This window comes from Palaemon carinicauda, chromosome 1 (assembly GCF_036898095.1).
Source record: "Palaemon carinicauda isolate YSFRI2023 chromosome 1, ASM3689809v2, whole genome shotgun sequence".
Taxonomy (NCBI): domain Eukaryota; kingdom Metazoa; phylum Arthropoda; class Malacostraca; order Decapoda; family Palaemonidae; genus Palaemon; species Palaemon carinicauda.
In genome coordinates, this window is record NC_090725.1 from 106,200,617 (window position 1) to 106,219,010 (window position 18,394).

The 18,394-nt window shown below is 45.2% G+C and overlaps 1 protein-coding gene across 1 annotated transcript in view; it reads left to right on the forward strand.

Moving 5' to 3' along the window:
• Positions 1-18,394, forward strand: part of mTerf3 (mitochondrial transcription termination factor 3) — a 132,299-nt gene that overhangs the window by 26,118 nt on the left and 87,787 nt on the right. Inside the window, exon 3 of the mRNA XM_068383838.1 lies at positions 16,819-16,938. Coding sequence (XP_068239939.1) covers positions 16,819-16,938 — 120 coding nt within the window. The remainder of the gene's footprint in view (positions 1-16,818; positions 16,939-18,394) is intronic.

An 18,394-nucleotide genomic window follows, 5' to 3' on the forward strand; every position in this document is an offset into this window, starting at 1 on the left:
TATATTCAAAAATTTATTTTACTAATAAAAATAACATATTTGCAGTATAGATCATACTGCAAACAGAAAACTATAGTATAAAGTATACTGTACTTAATTTTCCAACATACTCTGTGTGTCCATGCGCAGTCTATTGTTGAGACCATATTATATAAGGAAAGGGAATTTCTTTCCATACACTGATAGATGATCAGTTACAAATGACTCTCATTATTAAACTTTTGGGAAGTCAGTGTTAAGTTACACTTATCTATCCTTACAGGGTAGAACTCTTCCAATGGGCCTCCTGAATAGGATAACCCTAGGCTTTAATTTTGAGGGAGGTCACAGCAATTGGCTGGACGGGAAACACATGTATGTGTCTTTCCTAATTCATTTCTAGCCTGCCTATCCTAAGCTATATGCAATAAAAGGCAAAATATTATTAATAATATTTATATAGTTTATCAAGTGAGATGAACCACCATATACTCATTTAGTTTTCCTCTCTTTTCAGGATGACCACCCTAAGTGCCTGCGAGTCTTCTGCAACGTCAGGAGCAAGGACTTCTGCGGCCACGAGGAGTGCAGGGCGCACTCCCTCTGTTCCATCACCAAATCACCAAGGGAACTCTTAAGTATTGGGACCCTCAGGTATGTAATGTATGCAAAGCTTTGGTTACTGAGGCCTTTGATGACCCCAAGACAACGGAGTCAAGGGATGCAGCACGGAGTAAGGTGCGTAGATGGGTCCGTGGCTTCCAGAAAAACGCCACGGGGCCTTACCTTCCGAATGAACGGATGCGGGCCTATCTGTTCCCTAAGGCATCTGCGGATGCCATCATACCACAGCCCCCTGAGATCCCTTGCGTCCAGATTTCCGTAGATACGGATGTTTCGGATGTGATGGAGGACATCCATCTAGATGAGAGGATGTCAGAGGTGTCAGAAGACACCGAGAAGGACCTTCTTGCGGAGGGTCAGAAAGAGGAGTCTACCTTGGCTTCTGGTAACTGGTAACATAAAAACAGACTAACATAGCTCTTACACAATCAGGAATAAAGGCTAGAATTCCAAAGACTTTGTTGATTGGCTGAAGAAAGAAGGAGGACAGGCTAATATCAGGGATGGGAGGAGCTTTTTTGGTGAAATTTCCTAATTGTGATATACTACCATGTGCTGTATGCTTTTGTAGGATATACGAGTGATTTTAACTTCCATATGGTTTGTATTTGTAAATGACGTATCTGGGAGTCATCGTGTGTAGTACTGGCTATGTTTTGACGTCTTCAGCAGAGCTAGATCAGCCATTGAATTTGTTAATGAGGTAGTTAACGACAGGTAATGAACGCTGGCGAGTACCTCCAGCTACCCTTCTGGCAAAGACGCTTCACTTTTGTCTTCTGCAGCAACTAGTACAGCATGTATTTTTATACCCTTTAACAAGGCTTTTAACCACTGGTACGTATGTACTGTTGTGCCTTGTAAATAGGCTGGTAATTCTTTTTATTATGCTTGCAGTATTCAATGTTTATGTGCTGGCATCATATGACATTATGAAGACAAAGTAGGAAGTAGATAAATGCCATGGAAATGGTGAATGACGCAACCAGTTTATTCCTAAATTGCCAGTCAATCCACACTCTGCCTTTTGTAGGGGCCATGACTGTTCACAATCATCCCTGTAAATCAATTGTTGATAGTGGTTCAGTGGCAGTCATTCTCTTTGGGGAGGAGAAGGAAGCCAAAGGACTCTTCTGTGTCATCCATGGTAATGGCCAAGCTGATGCCAAAGCAGCTCTTGAGTTTTTTTTTTTTTATCTTTCTATTGAGAGGCCATTAGATCTTCTGTGTACTGGCTTGGTGCATGGGAAGTACATCTCAGGAGCCAGGAGAAATCTGATCTATAAGAGGCAAGAGGTGTAGTCCTTTTGAAGAGAATCAGGAAATTTTTAAGGGTAACATCAATATGAGTAAGCCCAGAGAATAAAGCAATATGAAAATCAGGCGAATATAGAAATAATTTTTTTTTTTTAAATTTATTTGAATAAATCTAGTTTATTTCTTTAGATTTCAAGACTCTAGGGCAATAATAATGCATGTGTTATTTAAGAAATTTATACCTTCTTTACATTTATATGGTTATTGTAGGTTTTTGTGAAAATGGCATGGTTATTTAGTAAAGAGTTTCGACTTTATCAAAGTATACATGGAATGTTAATATTAAGTCTTAGATGAAATATATCTAGTTGGTTCAAATGTGATTTGATGTTATAGCTAGTTAATATTTTGTCTATAGAGTGGGGTAGTCACCATAATGACTTACCTTCTGTCCATCTATTTTCCCCCCATTCCTCCCTAGCTCTAGTGATGTCAAGAGATTTGTTCCTACACTAAATACAAACCCTCATTCTTTACTATAGGAGATATTCTAGCGCGAGCTGGAAGATACGGCAGAAAACCTTAACAAGGTCGTTAACGACCGGACCGGTAGTTATCCCCCAGATGGGGTTGGGGAACTGCCGGCCGGTAGCTACTGAGTACCTTCAATCGAATTCTAGCCGTCGCAGTGGTAACACCTCTGCTCCCGGTTGTGTTTGACTGGCAGACTAGCCTTTCTTTAATTGTGTTTTTTTCATTAACTTTTTCTTTTTCTCTTTAATTAGATGTGATGTCCTCTAATTTGAGGAAGTGTCCCGGGATTCCCCCGAAAGCTTGTGGCACATTTATGTCACCGCCGGAGGTGGATCCTCATTCCCTATGCCCTTCATGCAGAGGTCATAGGTGTGCTGAAGACTCCCCCTGCCAAGTATGTAAGGAATGGTCGCCTACGCAATGGGATAAGTTCATGAAGAGAAAGAAGAAGAAATCCAAGAAGGACTCATTACCTCCAGGTTCGCCGTCGAAAGGTAAGGAGTGTCGGGCTTCTTCTTCGGTCTCTCGATCTCTTCCTTCATATTCTTCCTTGCCTCCTTCCTCCGGCGGGAAGTCAAGGAAGAGCGGCTCCATTGATTTAACACCCATTCCCCCGGGGCAGGAGTATCAAGTGACCTCCCCCGGTGGGATAATTTCTTCCGTTATCGGAAATAATTCTACTACCGCTTCGCTTCCAGATAACGTGCGAGCAGTATGGCCGGCCCTTGGACTTCCTGATTCTCCTTCGGTGGAGGTGTGGAACCAGTTCCTCGCAGGCACAGTGTTTCCTCAGGTCCCTTCTGTTTTGGATCCCTCAGGGGGTCCGGGCCTCGCCGATATCCCATCAGCTCAATCGGCGGCCGCTGAAGTGTCAGCGGAGGTAATAACGTCAGCTCCCGCGGAGCCTACTTCGCCCCTCGCTTGCGTTACTACGAAACAACTTCGTAAGCGTGTTCATCACGATTCCTCCTCCTTCTCCTCCTCCTCCTCGTCCTCGTCGCCTTCGTCCTTAGAGGATAGGAGAGAGAGAGAGAGAAGAGGAAAAGGAGAGCTCGCTCTCTGTCGCCAAGACGTTCTCGTCGGAGAGAGAGGCGACATAGGAAGAGACGTTATCGCTCTCGTTCTTCCTCGCCTTCTATCTCGTCACGAAATGTCTCGCCGAGAAGTGATAAGCGCTCTCGTCACAAACATAAGAGGAATGCTTCCTCGCGCTATCGCTCTGCCTCGCGATCGTCTTCCTCTCGCGGGGAATCTTCTAAGCGCTATAAGAAGAAGAGCTCTACACGACGTTCGCGCTCTTCTTCACGAGAGTATTCTCTCAAGCGCAATAAGCGCTCCCGTCGGGGCGAGGTTAAGTCTGATCGCACCCGGAGCTCAACCAACCAAAGAGAACTCTCTGAGCGCGATTCCTTTCCTTCACATTTATTCATGAGGAGTTCAGCTCGCGCTGCGCAAGCGAGAGAGAACACTTCTCGCCGTCGCTTGGTATCTTCAGAGAGAGAGAACTCCCGTGCGTCAAACTTCCGAGTGCGCAAGTCTCCGGACATTTCCGCGCGAGGTTATTCGCCGCGCCCTCGCGTTTTAGACAGATCAGCACCCATTCCCGTATTTTCTGATGAATTACGAAATATGGGCTTTGCGAGAACTGCGGAAGAAGACTCAGGGGTTCAGCCCTTCTCCTCTTCGGCTGAGAACAGAGGGGAAAGGCAAGGCCGCCGTTCAACCCACTCTCTTATTGAGACAGTACCATTAGTTCGGTCGCCTTCGCCTAAACCTTCAACTTCCAGGCAGGATCCTGTGCGCGCGGTGCCATCAACCAGCGCTCAGCCTTCCTCTGGCTTGTCGGCAATGGAGTATGCTACCTCGCCATTGCCTTCAGACATTTGGGCTTCAACCGCCCTCCCTCACGAGGAATTAGCGCGACCTGAGGATTCCTCGGAGGAACAACCGTCAAAAGAGTTAGAATCCGCCTATTTGAGAGCTCTAAGAACGATGTGTAACATCTCAGGTCTCGGAGATTTACACCTGTCGCCTCGTCATACCGATGCTCCAGCATTAGACAGACTATGTCGCCCTCCACCAAACCCTAAGACCAGAATCGAACTTCCTTGTCTATTCACACTGCAGGCCGTCTGTGGAAGGTCTCGCAGGCGGTCTCGGGGGAGGCGAATTCCTTGAAGTCTTAAGGATCCCACAAATTACTGCAGTTTCCTTTCACGAGGCAAAGGCGCTTTTACAAGGTCAGGGACGCTAATCCTTCTCCTCTGACACTAGCCCCCCCTCACAGCAAGGCTTACACCTGGCTGCTCTGCAGAGAGACTCTCTTCCCTTCCAGTCTCCTTTACCGCAGCAGAAGCCTCGACAATGGAATCAGCGTCAATGTCTCTTCTAGAGGCACTTTCCTGGTTTGACACATGGTCTGGCACATTGGGCTACCTTGCCAGTCATGAGGACCTCTCAAACCAGAATTCCATGCAGTCCCTGCAGGAAGTCTTGGCTGTTGGGGCCAAGACAATGGACTTCCTAACGGCTACAGCCGCGACGCTGTGGGGCAACTGGATTCTCAAAAGAAGGGAATCAGTAGTCTCCAGACTGCATAGGAGCATTGGTAAATCTGATAAATCGGATTTGAGGAACTCTGATCTTCTTCAACCTCTCCTCTTCTCTAGACAAGCAGTCTCCTCTACCCTAGAGACTTGGAGGAAGGAGACGCAGGACACTGCGATGCAAAAGGCTGCCTCCTTTCGTCCAATGCAACAGCAGCCAACTCCACAGCCTAAGGCAACAGTCGCAACTCCGCTGCCAGCCAAGAACCTCAGCCGCCCCTCTTTTACACCCAAGCCTATGGGCAGAGGAAAGTCGCCTCCTCCCAAGGCTAAAGGCAGAGGGAGGAACCCTAGACAAAAATAGGGTCTCGTCTCCCCCTCGCAGTGCGTAGGGGGGTGCCTGCAGGGGAGTTGGAGGAGGTGGAAAGCTATGGGAGCCATGCAATGGACCATAAGGGTGCTTCGTTAGGGATATCGCATTCCCTTCATAGACTCTCCTCCTCCTCTAATTCCTCCCCCGATCTCGTCCTCCCAGGTCCCTCAGGATCCCGGGAAACAGCAAGCCCTAGCTCGGGAGATACAGAGCATGCTTCTAAAAGACGCTATTCAGGAAGTCTCCAACCCTTCCCCGGGGTTTTTCAGTCGCCTTTTGCTGGTAGAGAAAGCCTCAGGGGGTTGGAGACCAGTGATAGACCTTTCGACCCTGAACCTGTTCGTGAAGCAGACTCCATTCAAAATGGAGACAGCGGCCTCCGTGACCCAAGCAGTTCGTCCAGGAGACTTCATGGCATCTGTAGATTTAAGAGATGCTTATTTCCAAGTGCCAATCCATCGCACTTCTCGAAAATTCCTACGCTTCCTGGCTCAGGGTCGAATCTTCGAGTTCAAAGTCATGTGCTTTGGCCTTTCGACCGCCCCACAGGTCTTTACGAAAGTTTTCGAACTCGTATCCTCGTGGGCGCACAAACAAGGGATGCGTCTGCTAAGATATCTGGACGATTGGCTTCTCCTGGCCTCGTCCAAGGAGCTAGCTCTGGATCATCTGAGAACACTTCTGAATCTTTGCAAGGATCTGGGGATCCTTGTAAATGCGGAGAAGTCTTGCTTAACTCCGACCCAAGCCTTAACCTACCTGGGTATGTCCATCAACACCCAGGCAGGGAGAGTGTTTCCGTCGGAAGACAGGCTTCGGAGACTGGATCAATCTATCGCCCAACTCTTATCTCCACTACCACCTTCAGCCAAGTCGTGGCAGTGTCTTCTGGGCCATCTCGCCTCTCTGGAAAAACTGGTCCCAGGGGGGAGATCGAGAATGAGAAGTCTCCAATGGCATCTGAAGACCCATTGGTCTCAGAAGTCAGACTCCCCATTCAGGGCAGTGGAGGTTCCAAGTCTGGTGCGACAAGACCTTCATTGGTGGTCGTCCAGAGAGAACACCCAAAAGGGCATCCCCCTTCAAAACCCGAGTCCGAAGTTAAAACTCTTTTCGGACGCGTCGCTACGGGGATGGGGTTCCTACCTAGGCCCCAAACTAGCATCAGGAGTTTGGTCGCCGATAGAGAGGTCTCTCCATATAAACCATCTAGAATTGTTAGCTGTCTGGAAAGGCCTAAAATTCTTTGTAGAAGATCTACACGGACGAGAGGTGGTTCTGATGAGCGACAATTCCACAGCCGTCTCGTACATCAACAAGCAAGGGGGTACTCTGGCAAGAGACCTCTGTCTGTTGGCTGTCCAGATTTGCCAGTGGGCAGAAAGCCACAACATTTCCCTTTCAGCCAGGTTTATTCCGGGCCGGAGAAACATCGTGGCAGATCAGCTGAGCAGGCATCACCAAGTGCTGAGTGGAGAATGGTCTTTGGATCCTCGAGTAGCGAAGCCAGTAATAGCTTTGTGGGGTTCTCCCACAATAGATCTGTTCGCCACATCTCTGAATGCGAAACTTCCCCGCTACGGGTCCCCAGTTCCAGACCATCAGGCAGCGATCCAGGACTCCCTCCAACACTCCTGGGACAACCTGGACGCCTATGCCTTCCTTCCCCTTTGCCTGCTCAGAAGGGTGATCAACAAACTCAGGAGCTCACGGGACTGCAAACTAACTCTAATAGCTCTGGCTTGGCCAAGCAAAGAGTGGTACGCAGATCTCCTTTCCCTGCTGGTTCAAGTGCCGAGGTTTTTACCTCCAGAACCCCGTCTGTTGACGCAGCCACACAGTGGTATCCCCCACGGGAGAATTCCCTTCCTGAAACTTCACGCCTGGAGGCTGTCCAGTCTCTCCTCAGAAGCAGAGGCTTTTCAGGGAAAGTGGCCGAACACATGTCCAGGCACCTGCGCAAATCTTCCACAAACCTCTACCAAGCAAAATGGAGAGTGTTTGCAGCTTAGTGTAGAAGGCGATACGTGTCTCCACTCGATCCCTCTCTCCCTTTAGTCGCAGACTTCCTTGTTTACCTAAGGGAGGAGAAACACCTGTAAATCTCTGCAATTAAGGGCTATCGTGAACCCCTAAGTCTCATCTGCAGACTGAGAGGAGTTGACCTTTCCACCTCAGAAGAGAGATCCTTGTTGATTCAAGGTTTTGAGAGATCCTGCCCCCCAGTAGAGATTAGACCACCACCCTGGGACGTGTCCTTGGTCTTACGCTCCTTAAAGGGCCCTCCGTATGAGCCCTTAAATAGGGCCTCTGATTTCTTCCTTACCCTTAAGACCGTCTTCTTAGTAGCGCTGGCCTCAGCAAAAAGGGTTAGTGAACTTCACGGTCTATCCTACGAAGTCACCCATTCTAGAGGATGGGGGGAAGTCTCTCTCAGCTTCATGCCAGGCTTTGTGGCCAAAACCCAGAATCCTTCGTCTGCCGATGAGAGGTTTAAGGAATTTCAATTTTCCAGCCTCAACAGGGCAACTCAGGATACTGACAAATTGCTACTGTGCCCGGTCAGGGCGTTAAGGAAATACCTGAAATGCACCAGATCTTTCAGACCATGTCTCCGTCATCTCTTCCTCAGTACCAACAAGGTTAAGAAGAGAATCTCTCGCAACACCATCTCTTTCTGGCTCAAGAAAGTTATTGCGAGAGCTATTCACGGAGACTGAGGCAGCTCAACCCAAAGCCCATGAAGTTAGGGGAGTGGCTGCCTCGCTGGCGTTTTAAGAAGAATTTCTCAGTCTTCCAAGTCTTAAGAGCTGGAGTCTGGAAGTGCCAGTCCACATTTACCGCTCACTATTTATCAGATGTGACACATAGGTCTCTAAACACCTTTTCTATAGGACCTATTGTGGCAGGTCAGCAGGTGCTGTAGCTACCTTTACGCCCTTTCAGGGGACAGTAGCCATTGTTCGAGGATTCTGAGTTACACTAGGTTTAGAAGAACATCCATCTATCTTCTGCTCTCTCTTCTTCCTCCCTTCTGGGTATCCTAGTCTGTGACCAGTTTCGGCTGGACTCGTCAATGGAAATAAGGTATGAAACTCATCTGACTCCTATCACAGGGTATAAGTTATACTCGTTGTCACGAGGGTTCCCCTTTCAAGGTCAGGGGAACCCTTGGTATGAAAGGGTCCTGGTATTGCTCCCAACCCTCTTCATACTGAAACTTCGGTTTCTACGTATTTACAAACCTTCAGTCATACTGGATTTTGGGGATCTACAGAGAAGTTAATGGGAGATTGTTCATTATAGAGTCTAGTCTGAGGACTATCTTCTCTAGGTGTAGAGAATACTTCGTCCACCCTGACCTCAAGACTAAGTCTCCTATAGTAAAGAATGAGGGTTTGTATTTAGTGTAGGAACAAATGACAAACTTATAACAGAGTTTGTATTTTTCTTAACATACAAACCCGAATTCTTTACTCAAATTTTCCCGCCGTCGCCGCCCCCTAGATAGTCCTAGCTAGAATCCGATTGAAGGTACTCAGTAGCTACCGGCCGGCAGTCCCCCACCCCCATCTGGGGGATAACTACCGGTCCGGTCGTTAACGACCTTGTTAAGGTTTTCTGCCGTATTTTCCAGCTCGCGCTAGAATATCTCCTATAGTAAAGAATTCGGGTTTGTATGTTAGGAAAAATACAAACTCTGTTATAAGTTTGTCATTTTTAGGGTATGAGAGAGAGATTATTTTTTGTTTTATATGTAGAGTTCAAAAAGCATGATAACTACAAGGTAGATATTGAAATAATAAGTCTAATGATTATGTTTTCTGTTATTTTTCAACTCATCTACAGTATGTTTTCAAAGCCTATAACACAATTAATATTGGGTAGTAGGTTGGTCAGGGTACCAGCCACCCATTAAGATACTACTGCTAGAGACTTATTGGGTCCTTTGATTGGCTAGACAGTACTGCATTGGATCCCTTTCTCTGGTTATGGCTTATTTTTTCTTTGCCTACACGTACACCAAATACTCTGGTATATTATTTCCATATTCTCCTCTGTCCTCATACACCTGACAGCACTGAGGTTACCGAACAATTCTTCTTTGCTCAAGGGATTAACTACTGTACTGTAATTGTCTAGTGGCTACTTTCCTCTTGGTAAGGGTAGAAGAGACTCTTCAGCTGTGGTAAGCAGCTTTTTTAGGAGGACACTCCAAAATCAAATCATTGTTCTCTAGTTTTAAGTAGATGCCATAGTGTCTATACCATGGTCTTCCACTGTCTTGGGTTAGAGTTCTCTTGCTTGAGGGTACACTTGGGCACACTATTCTATCTTATTTCTCAACCTCTTTTATTATTGATGTTTTTATAGTTCATATATGAAATATTTACTTTAATGTAACTGGTCTTAAAATGCTTTATTTCAAGTGTTCATTACTTCTCTTGTAGTTTATTTATTTCCTTGTTTCCTCTCCTCACTGTGCTAATTTTACCTGTTGGAGCCCTTGGGCTTATAGCATCCTGTTTTTTCAACTAGGGGTGTAGGTTGGGCAGTAATAATAACAACAACAGCAACAACAACAATAATAATAATAACAATAATAATAATAACAATAATAATAGCTATTGAAATACTTTAGTGAATTCTAATTTTGAAATTCTTTCATTATTAGTAGAAATCAGTTTTATTAACCAAAAATACTCCACCTCTCAACCACAAGGCTCTTTAGCAGTTGGATCAGACTATTCACACAGGGATTCAGTGAGACTGGGAGAGCCTTTACATATCTTCTCTGAGCCAACTGATGCTGTTTTCAATGTACTAATTGGATGGCTTGTCTGGGACTTTTCTCTGATGCATGACATAGGTTTTTTCAATATTAAACTTACCCGATAATCATGTAGCTGTCAACTCTGTTGCCCGACAGAATTCTACGGAAGGGATACGCCAGCGATCGCTATACAAGAGGGGGGTGTACTCACAAGCGCCACCTGTGGCCAGGTACTGCAGTACTTCTTGTTGACACCACTTCAATTTTTCCTCTGTCGTGCTTCCGGCAAGACGTTCATGGATACGCTTATAATTTTGGAGTCTTGTTCACGGTTTTTGGTGAAGTATTGCTCTAAGATTTCAGCTTTCGCTATTCAGGAAGTTCTATTATTAGCTTAGCTAGCTTTTGGAATTAATTTGATTAATTATGGTGACGAAGAGAGTATGAACTCTCTTTCACCTTTAAATGGCCGACCCTTCCCTTAGACGGAAGTGTTGGTGTCTAAGAGAGTATAGACTCTCTTTCTTAATTTTTTATATCTCTCCGCCTTTTATAGGCCTCTTCGATTAACTTCCTTTTATTATAAAATTATTAAAATTAATTTTTATATTTGTTTATATTCGACCTTTCCTAATAGTAGGCGGTCTTTTCTTGTACCGAAGTTAATTAACATTGAGCCCGTCATTTCGGTTTTACCTGTTAACATATTATGCTATTTTAATGTTTTTGAAAGAATTTCTTTGATAGTCTCGTACTGTTTCAAAGTTGAACTAACGTTTTGTTTTGTCTCTGCAGTTGTTGACGTTCAGAACGTTCAACTTGCGCTCTATCGTTACGATAGAGAGAGAATTTTCACGGTGTCACGTTGCAGTAAGAGTAAACCGTTTATAACGTTTTGTTCATTCTTTCTTAGCTTAATGGTTTTAATTCTAATAAAGGAACTTTTTATTTGGGAAATCTTTCAGTTTTTTTCTGTTACATTGTAATTCTGTTTTCGCAATTACTAACTTTTAAAGAAGGATAGAATTGCGTGTTTCAGGTACAAACCACTTAAAGTTTCGAGTTCAGTGAAATAAGTGCAAACAGAAATTCAAAAGTGATAAGTGATTAGCGCAAAGTGTGTCAGTGTTGTGCGTGAGGGTACTTCTTGCGTGCCAGTCGTCCTCCCAGTCCGGGACCTCTTGCAAGCTCCCAAGCCCAGGGGAGAAGCAATGTCGAAGGGCAAAAGGGTTCGGCAGGCCTTGATCGGCGCACAGAAGTATCCTCGGTGGTTGCGGGCGTGTCTTACAGAGACCGTCACTCCCACCCGCAGACGATTGAGCCCTTATTTTACTCGTCTGCAGAAGAAATTTCGGGGAGATAACGCTGGACTCAGGTCTCAAGACCTCTTAAACGTAAAGTCCAGACCTCTAGAGTTTAACAACCCGGATGCAGTCATTGGGTTAGCTCTGACTCTCCGCAGTCATCAGGTGACTGCACACCTCCTAAGAGAGGTAAGGTGATGCCGCAACAGACCTCATCTTCTGTTAAGGCTTTGCCTCAGCAGACCTTAGCGTCTGCCGACCCCAAGATGACTTTGCTGCAGTCCATGCAGTCACAGCTTGCGGTCTTAATGCGTGAATGTCAGGCTGAGAAGGTTACACCTCCTCCTGCGATCGCTCCGCCTCACTGCAGCCCAGTCTGCCAGGCGTACGATGTTGAGGTTCCTCAGGATACCTTACCGCGTACTGAGTTGCCAGTTACCAGCGGTGTGCAGCAACCTCCGCCTTCCTTAAGGCAACCTCAGCAATGGGAGCAGGAATCTTATGCCTTACTTCCTCCGCTTCCGCTTGCGGTTCCACCAGCGAGGCAACAATCTCTTGAGGTACGACAACCTCTTCCATCAATGAGGCAGCCACCTCAGCACTCGCTGCAGCTTAGGCTAGCACCTCAGGAACCTCAACTCGCGAGACAAGAACTGCGTTCTGCGCAGCCGCTACCTCAACTCTCGCAGCTCACACCTCAGGAACCTTAACTCGTTCCTCAGGAACCTGCTACTGCGCATCCGCAACCCTTACAGCAAGCGCAACTCTTGAGGCAGCAACCTCATGCTATGAGTCAGCCACCTCAACGCATGCATCTGCCACTTTCTCCTCAACTTGAGCCTCTTCCCATTCAACTTGGAAATAACAAATGACAATAATAACACCTCATTACTTTCATAACTTGCATTTGTAATCATATACATGTATGCCTACACAAACATTATGATAATGGAGGTTATTTGTATTACTTATATAAAAATATATATGTATTCCTTGCAATATATTTTTAACAATATCGCAAAATATGGCAAAAATATCTTCAAAACAAAAATGAATCATGAGTTATGAATGTAAGGTAAATATTATGTTGATATTAAAACCCCATGCAAGCATGCATGAAGTAATGCAGTGTTGCCAACAGGGCGAGTTTCCCTTTCCTGAGGTGAAGTAGATTATAGTACATTTAGTGTAGCTTAATTCTACGATTATCATGCCGGCTATCAAATTCATCAACAAAACAGTCTAAATCAATTCCCTCGGCACGTGCACTTTCAATGGACGGTAATGCGATATTACTCACTCTAGCACTGATCATGGAATTTCTGAGAAATGTTACACGCCATGCAACACGCTCTGCTTACCTTACAGCATGCTCTACATACAGCATGCTCTGCATACAGCATGCTCTGCATACAGCATGCTCTGCATACAACATGCTCTGCATACAGCATGCTCTGCATTCAGCATGCTCTGCATACAACATGCTCTACATACAGCATGCTCTGCATACAGCATGCTCTGCATACAACATGCTCTGCATACAGCATGCTCTGCATTCAGCATGCTCTGCATACAACATGCTCTGCATACAGCATGCTCTGCATTCAGCATGCTCTGCATACAACATGCTCTACATACAGCATGCTCTGCATACAGCATGCTCTGCATACAACATGCTCTGCATACCTTACCGCATGCTTCTCAGTCACACATCTTTGGTTGTTGCCAACTCACTAGACTGTCAAGCAGTTTCATAACGTTGCCTTCTAGTCTGCTGCTTTTGCACCATTGAAACCCTCACTGAGAGAACTTAGCTTTTCTCGGATATGGTCCCTGTAGATGAGAAAGTGCTTTTCTCCCTCCTTCTGATATTCCCTTGAGGACTCTGTCATTTGGAGAGGAGCCTTTAGCTGCGTAGCCTCCTATGGACTTTTATTTAAGCATAACATGCTTCCAGGGAAGGTAATGGTTCCACTTCAGTCACTAACCCCGTCTGTTACCACACCTGCTCCCATAGACCTTGAGCTGTGTTGCAAGACATGCAGTCCAAGCTTAGTCCTTGTTAAAGGATTTTTTGTTTACGGAGTCAGTGTGTCACTGGGAAGACGTTCAACAACCAGCAGAAGTGACTTGTTGTGACGCAGTGCGGCAACCTCAACGACCCGATAAGGAGTTGTCTGTACGACCCAGACAGTCTAGACAGCTTCGGGTTGTCACTGTACTTCCTCGCTTCCCCATGGTTGACAGTTCACAGACTGTGCAGCAGTACCATGATCTTGTGTCCGGCTCCGTCAGACGACTGGCTTTTAAGAGCTCCCACAAGTCGTCGCTGTCTGGAGATTCTCAGATGGACTATGGATCTGACCAAGGAACTGGGCCTCCTGGTCAATTTTGAGGAGTCTCAGCTCATCCCATCCCAGACCATTGTCTCCCTGGGTATGGATCTTCAGAGTCGAGCTTTTCGGGCTTTTCCGTCGGCCCCAAGGATCTTCCAAGCCCTAGAATGCATCCAGAGCATGCTGAGAAGGAACCGATGCTCAGTCAGGTAGTGGATGAGTCTAACAGGGACACTTTCATCGCTGGCCCTGTTCATCGTGTTAGGGAGACTCCACCTCCCCCCCTTCAGTATCATCTAGCTGCTCACTGGATAAAGGACATGACGCTAGAGACGGTCTCAGTTCCTGTTTCCGAAGAGAGGAGGTCTTCTCTCGCGTGGTGTAAGAACAGCTTTCTTCTCAAGGAAGTCTACCTTTGGCTGTTCAGAAACCCGACCGCCGTCTCCTCTCGGACACATCAGACACGGGCTGGGGTGCGACTTTGGACGGACAGGAATGCTCGGGAACATGGAATCAGGAGCAAAGGACACTTCACATCAATTGCAAGGAGTTGTTGGCGGTTCTTCTGGCCTTGATAAACTTCAAGTCCCTCCAGCTTAACAAAGTGGTGGAGGTGGATTCTGACAACACCACAGCCCTGGCTTACATCTTCAAGCAGGGAGGGACTCTTTCGTGAAGTTGTTCTAGATCGCAAGGGACCTCCTCATCTGGTCTAAAGATCGAAAGCTCACGCTGGTAACGAGGTTCATTCAGGGCGGTATGAATGTCATGGCAGATCACCTCAGCCGGAAGGGTCAGGTCATCCCCACAGAGTGGACCCTTCACAAGAATGTTTGCAGCAGACTTTGGGCCCTGTGGGGTCAGCCAACCATAGATCTGTTCGCTACCTCGATAACCTAGAGACTCCTGTTGTATTGTTCTCCGATTCCAGACCCAGCAGCAGTTCACGTGGATGCTTTTCTGCTGGATTGGTTCCATCTCGACCTGTATGCATTCCCGCCGTTCAAGATTGTCAACAGGGTACTTCAGAAGTTCTCCTCTCGCAAAGGGACACGGCTGACGTTGGTTGGCTCCGCTCTGGCCCGCGAGAGAATGGTTCTTAGAGGTACTGCAATGGCTGGTCGACATTCCCAGGACTCTTCCTCTAGGAGTGAACCTTCTACGTCTACCTCACGTAAAGAAGGTACACCCAAACCTCCACGCTCTTCGTCTGACTGCCTTCAGACTTTCGAAAGACTCTCAAGAGCTAGGGGCTTTTCGAAGGAGGCAGCCAGAGCGATTGCCAAAGCAAGGAAAACATCCACTCTCAGAATCTATCAGTCTCAAGGGGAAGTCTTCCGTAGCTGGTACAAGACCAATGCAGTTTCCTCAACCAGTACCACTGTAACCCAGATTGCTGACTTCCTGTTATATCTAAGGAAAGTAAGATCCCTTTCAGCTCCTACGATCAAGGGTTACAGAAGTATGTTGGCAGCGGTTTTCCGCCACAGAGGCTTGGATCTTTCCACCAACAAAGATCTACAGGACCTCCCTAGGTCTTTTGAGACCTCAAAGGAACGTCGGTTGTCCACTCCAGGCTGGAATCTAGACGTGGTCCTAAGGTTCCTTATGTCATCAAGATTTGAACCTCTCCAATCAGCCTCTTTTTAGGACCTCACATTAAAAACTCTTTTCCTCGTGTGCTTGACAACAGCTAAAAGAGTAAGTGAGATCCACGCCTTCAGCAGGATCATTGTTTTCACATCTGAAACGGCTACATGTTCCTTGCAGCTCGGTTTTTACTAAACGAGCTTCCTTCACGTCCTTGGCCTAAGTCGTTCGAGATCCCAAGCCTGTCCAACTTGGTGGGGAATGAACTGGAGAGAGTACTTTGCCCAGTTAGAGCTCTTAGGTACTATCTAAAAAGGTCTTAACCTTTACGAGGACAATCAGAAGCCTTATGGTGTGCTATCAAGAAACCTTCTTTTCCAAGTTCTAAGAACTCAGTTTCTTACTATTCAGGCTTCTGATTAGGGAAGCACATTCTCATCTGAAGGAAGAAGACCTTGCTTTGCTGAAGGTAAGGACACATGAAGTGGGAGCTGTGGCTACTTCAGTGGCCTTCAAACAGAGCCATTCTCTGCAGAGTGTTATGGATGCAACCTATTGGAGAAGCAAGTCAGTGTTCGCATCATTCTATCTCAAAGATGTCCAGTCTCTTTACGAGTACTGCTACACCCTGGGACCATTCGTAGCAACGAATGCAGTAGTAGGCGAGGGCTCAGCCACTACATTCCCATAATCCCATAACCTTTTAACCTTTCTCTTGAATACTTTTTATGGGTTGTACGGTCGGCTAAGAAGCCTTCCACATCCTTGTTGATTTGGCGGGTGGTCAATTCTTTCTTGAGAAGCGCCGAGGTTAAAGGTTGTGATGAGGTCCTTTAGTATGGGTTGCAGCCCTTGATACTTCAGCACCTTAGAGTTGTTCAGCCTCCTAAGAGGAACGCTGCGCTCAGTAAGGAAGACGAACTTATTTAAGGCAGAGTAATGGCTCAAGTCGACTTCCTTACCAGGTACTTGTAATTTCATTGTTATTTTGAATAACTGATAATATGAAATACGGGATACTTAGCTTCTTGATATACATGTACACTGGTTTTCACCCACCTCCCTGGGTGTGAATCAGCTACATGATTATCGGGTAAGTTTAATATTGAAAAATGTTATTTTCATTAGTAAAATAAATTTTTGAATATACTTACCCGATAATCATGATTTAATTGACCCACCCTTCCTCCCCATAGAACCAGTGGACCGAGGAAAAATTGAAGTGGTGTCAACAAGAAGTACTGCAGTACCTGGCCACAGGTGGCGCTTGTGAGTACACCCCCCTCTTGTATAGCGATCGCTGGCGTATCCCTTCCGTAGAATTCTGTCGGGCAACAGAGTTGACAGCTACATGATTATCGGGTAAGTATATTCAAAAATTTATTTTACTAATGAAAATAACATATTTTGAAGCTCTTTAGTTGCTAAAATTTTTTTGCTTTGCATCAATTTTTGGTTTGTATTGCTTTCATGTATAATCAAACTATTATTTATTTTTCAGGTCACATACACTGCAGGAATTGATAAAACTTGGTGTAAATTTGACCAAGTGGGAAAAGGATCAAGAAATCAGCTCATATCTTCTTAGACTAGAATTTGAGGACATGAAACCGCATATAATGTAAGTTTTTATTGATTAATTTAGTTTTTATTAATTTGTGTTATCCTGCTTGTCTGTGATTTTTTTTTCTGCATTGTATTGGAGTTTCTTAAAACATTTTTATAGTTCTTTTTATGATATTTTTAACTTTTAAAGGTTTGTAACCTTTCTGCTATTTGGATTTCTTGAACAATTTGAGCACAAGCAGAAAGTGCTGATTTCTATTTTTAATGGTAAGGCCTGAAAAGCAACTGAGGCTATCATCTGATCCAAATAAAGAACTGATTAAAATGGAACCAAATAACACTTCCTAAAATTAACTACAATCTCCAGCTAGGGTAACAGGTTTAACAGAAACTTCTGGTTAGTTGTGAGGACCTGGTCATCTAGATATAGATGAACTTTTATTCCTGAAAGATGTAACCAATTTGCTATTGAAACCATCACTCATAAAGACTTGTGGAACAGTACTCAGACTTGATCATTGATAACAAAACTAATAGATTCTGTCTTGAAAAGTAAACCAAAGTGTATCCGATAATCTATGTGATGCAGAACGTGAAAATGGGTATCTGACAGTTTGTTTGAAAAATGTTATTTTTATTAATAAAATAAATTTTTGAATATACTTACCCGGTGATCATATAAGCTGCAACTCTGTTGCTCGACAGAAAAAACCTACGGTCAAAATACGCCAGCGATCGCTATGCAGGTGGGGGTGTACATCAACAGCGCCATCTGTCGAGCAGGTACTTAGTACTCCAAGTAAACAAAGAACCAATTTTCTCCTCGGTCCACTGGGTCTCTATTGGGGAGGAAGGGAGGGTCCTTTAATATATGATCACCGGGTAAGTATATTCAAAAATTTATTTTATTAATAAAAATAACATTTTTCAATATTAAACTTAGCCGGTGATCATATAAGCTGATTCACACCCAGGGGGGTGGGTAGAGACCAGCATTACATGTTTACATTATTATGAGCTAAGTATTTTGTATTTCATTTTAGCAGTTATTCAAAATAACAAACATAAAATAAATAAGTACTTGGTAAGGAAGTCGACTTGAACAATTACTCTGCCTTTTTGAGTACGTCTTCCTTACGGAGCCTCGCGATCCTCTTAGGATGCTGAGCGACCCCTAGGATCTGAAGTATCAAGGGTTGCAACCCATACAACAGGACCTCATCAAAACCTCTAATCTAGGCGCTTCTCAAGAAATGACTTTGACCATCCGCCAAATCAAGAAGGATGCGAAAGGCTTCTTAGCCTTCCGGACAACCCAAAAACAATAATAAAACATTTCAAGAGAAAGATTAAAAAGGCTATGGAATTAGGGAATTGTAGTGGTTGAGCCCTCACCCACTACTGCACTCGTTGCTACGAATGGTCCCAGAGTGTAGCAGTTCTCGTAAAGAGACTGGACATTCTTAAGATAAAAAGACGCGAACACTGATTTGCTTTTCCAATAGGTTGCG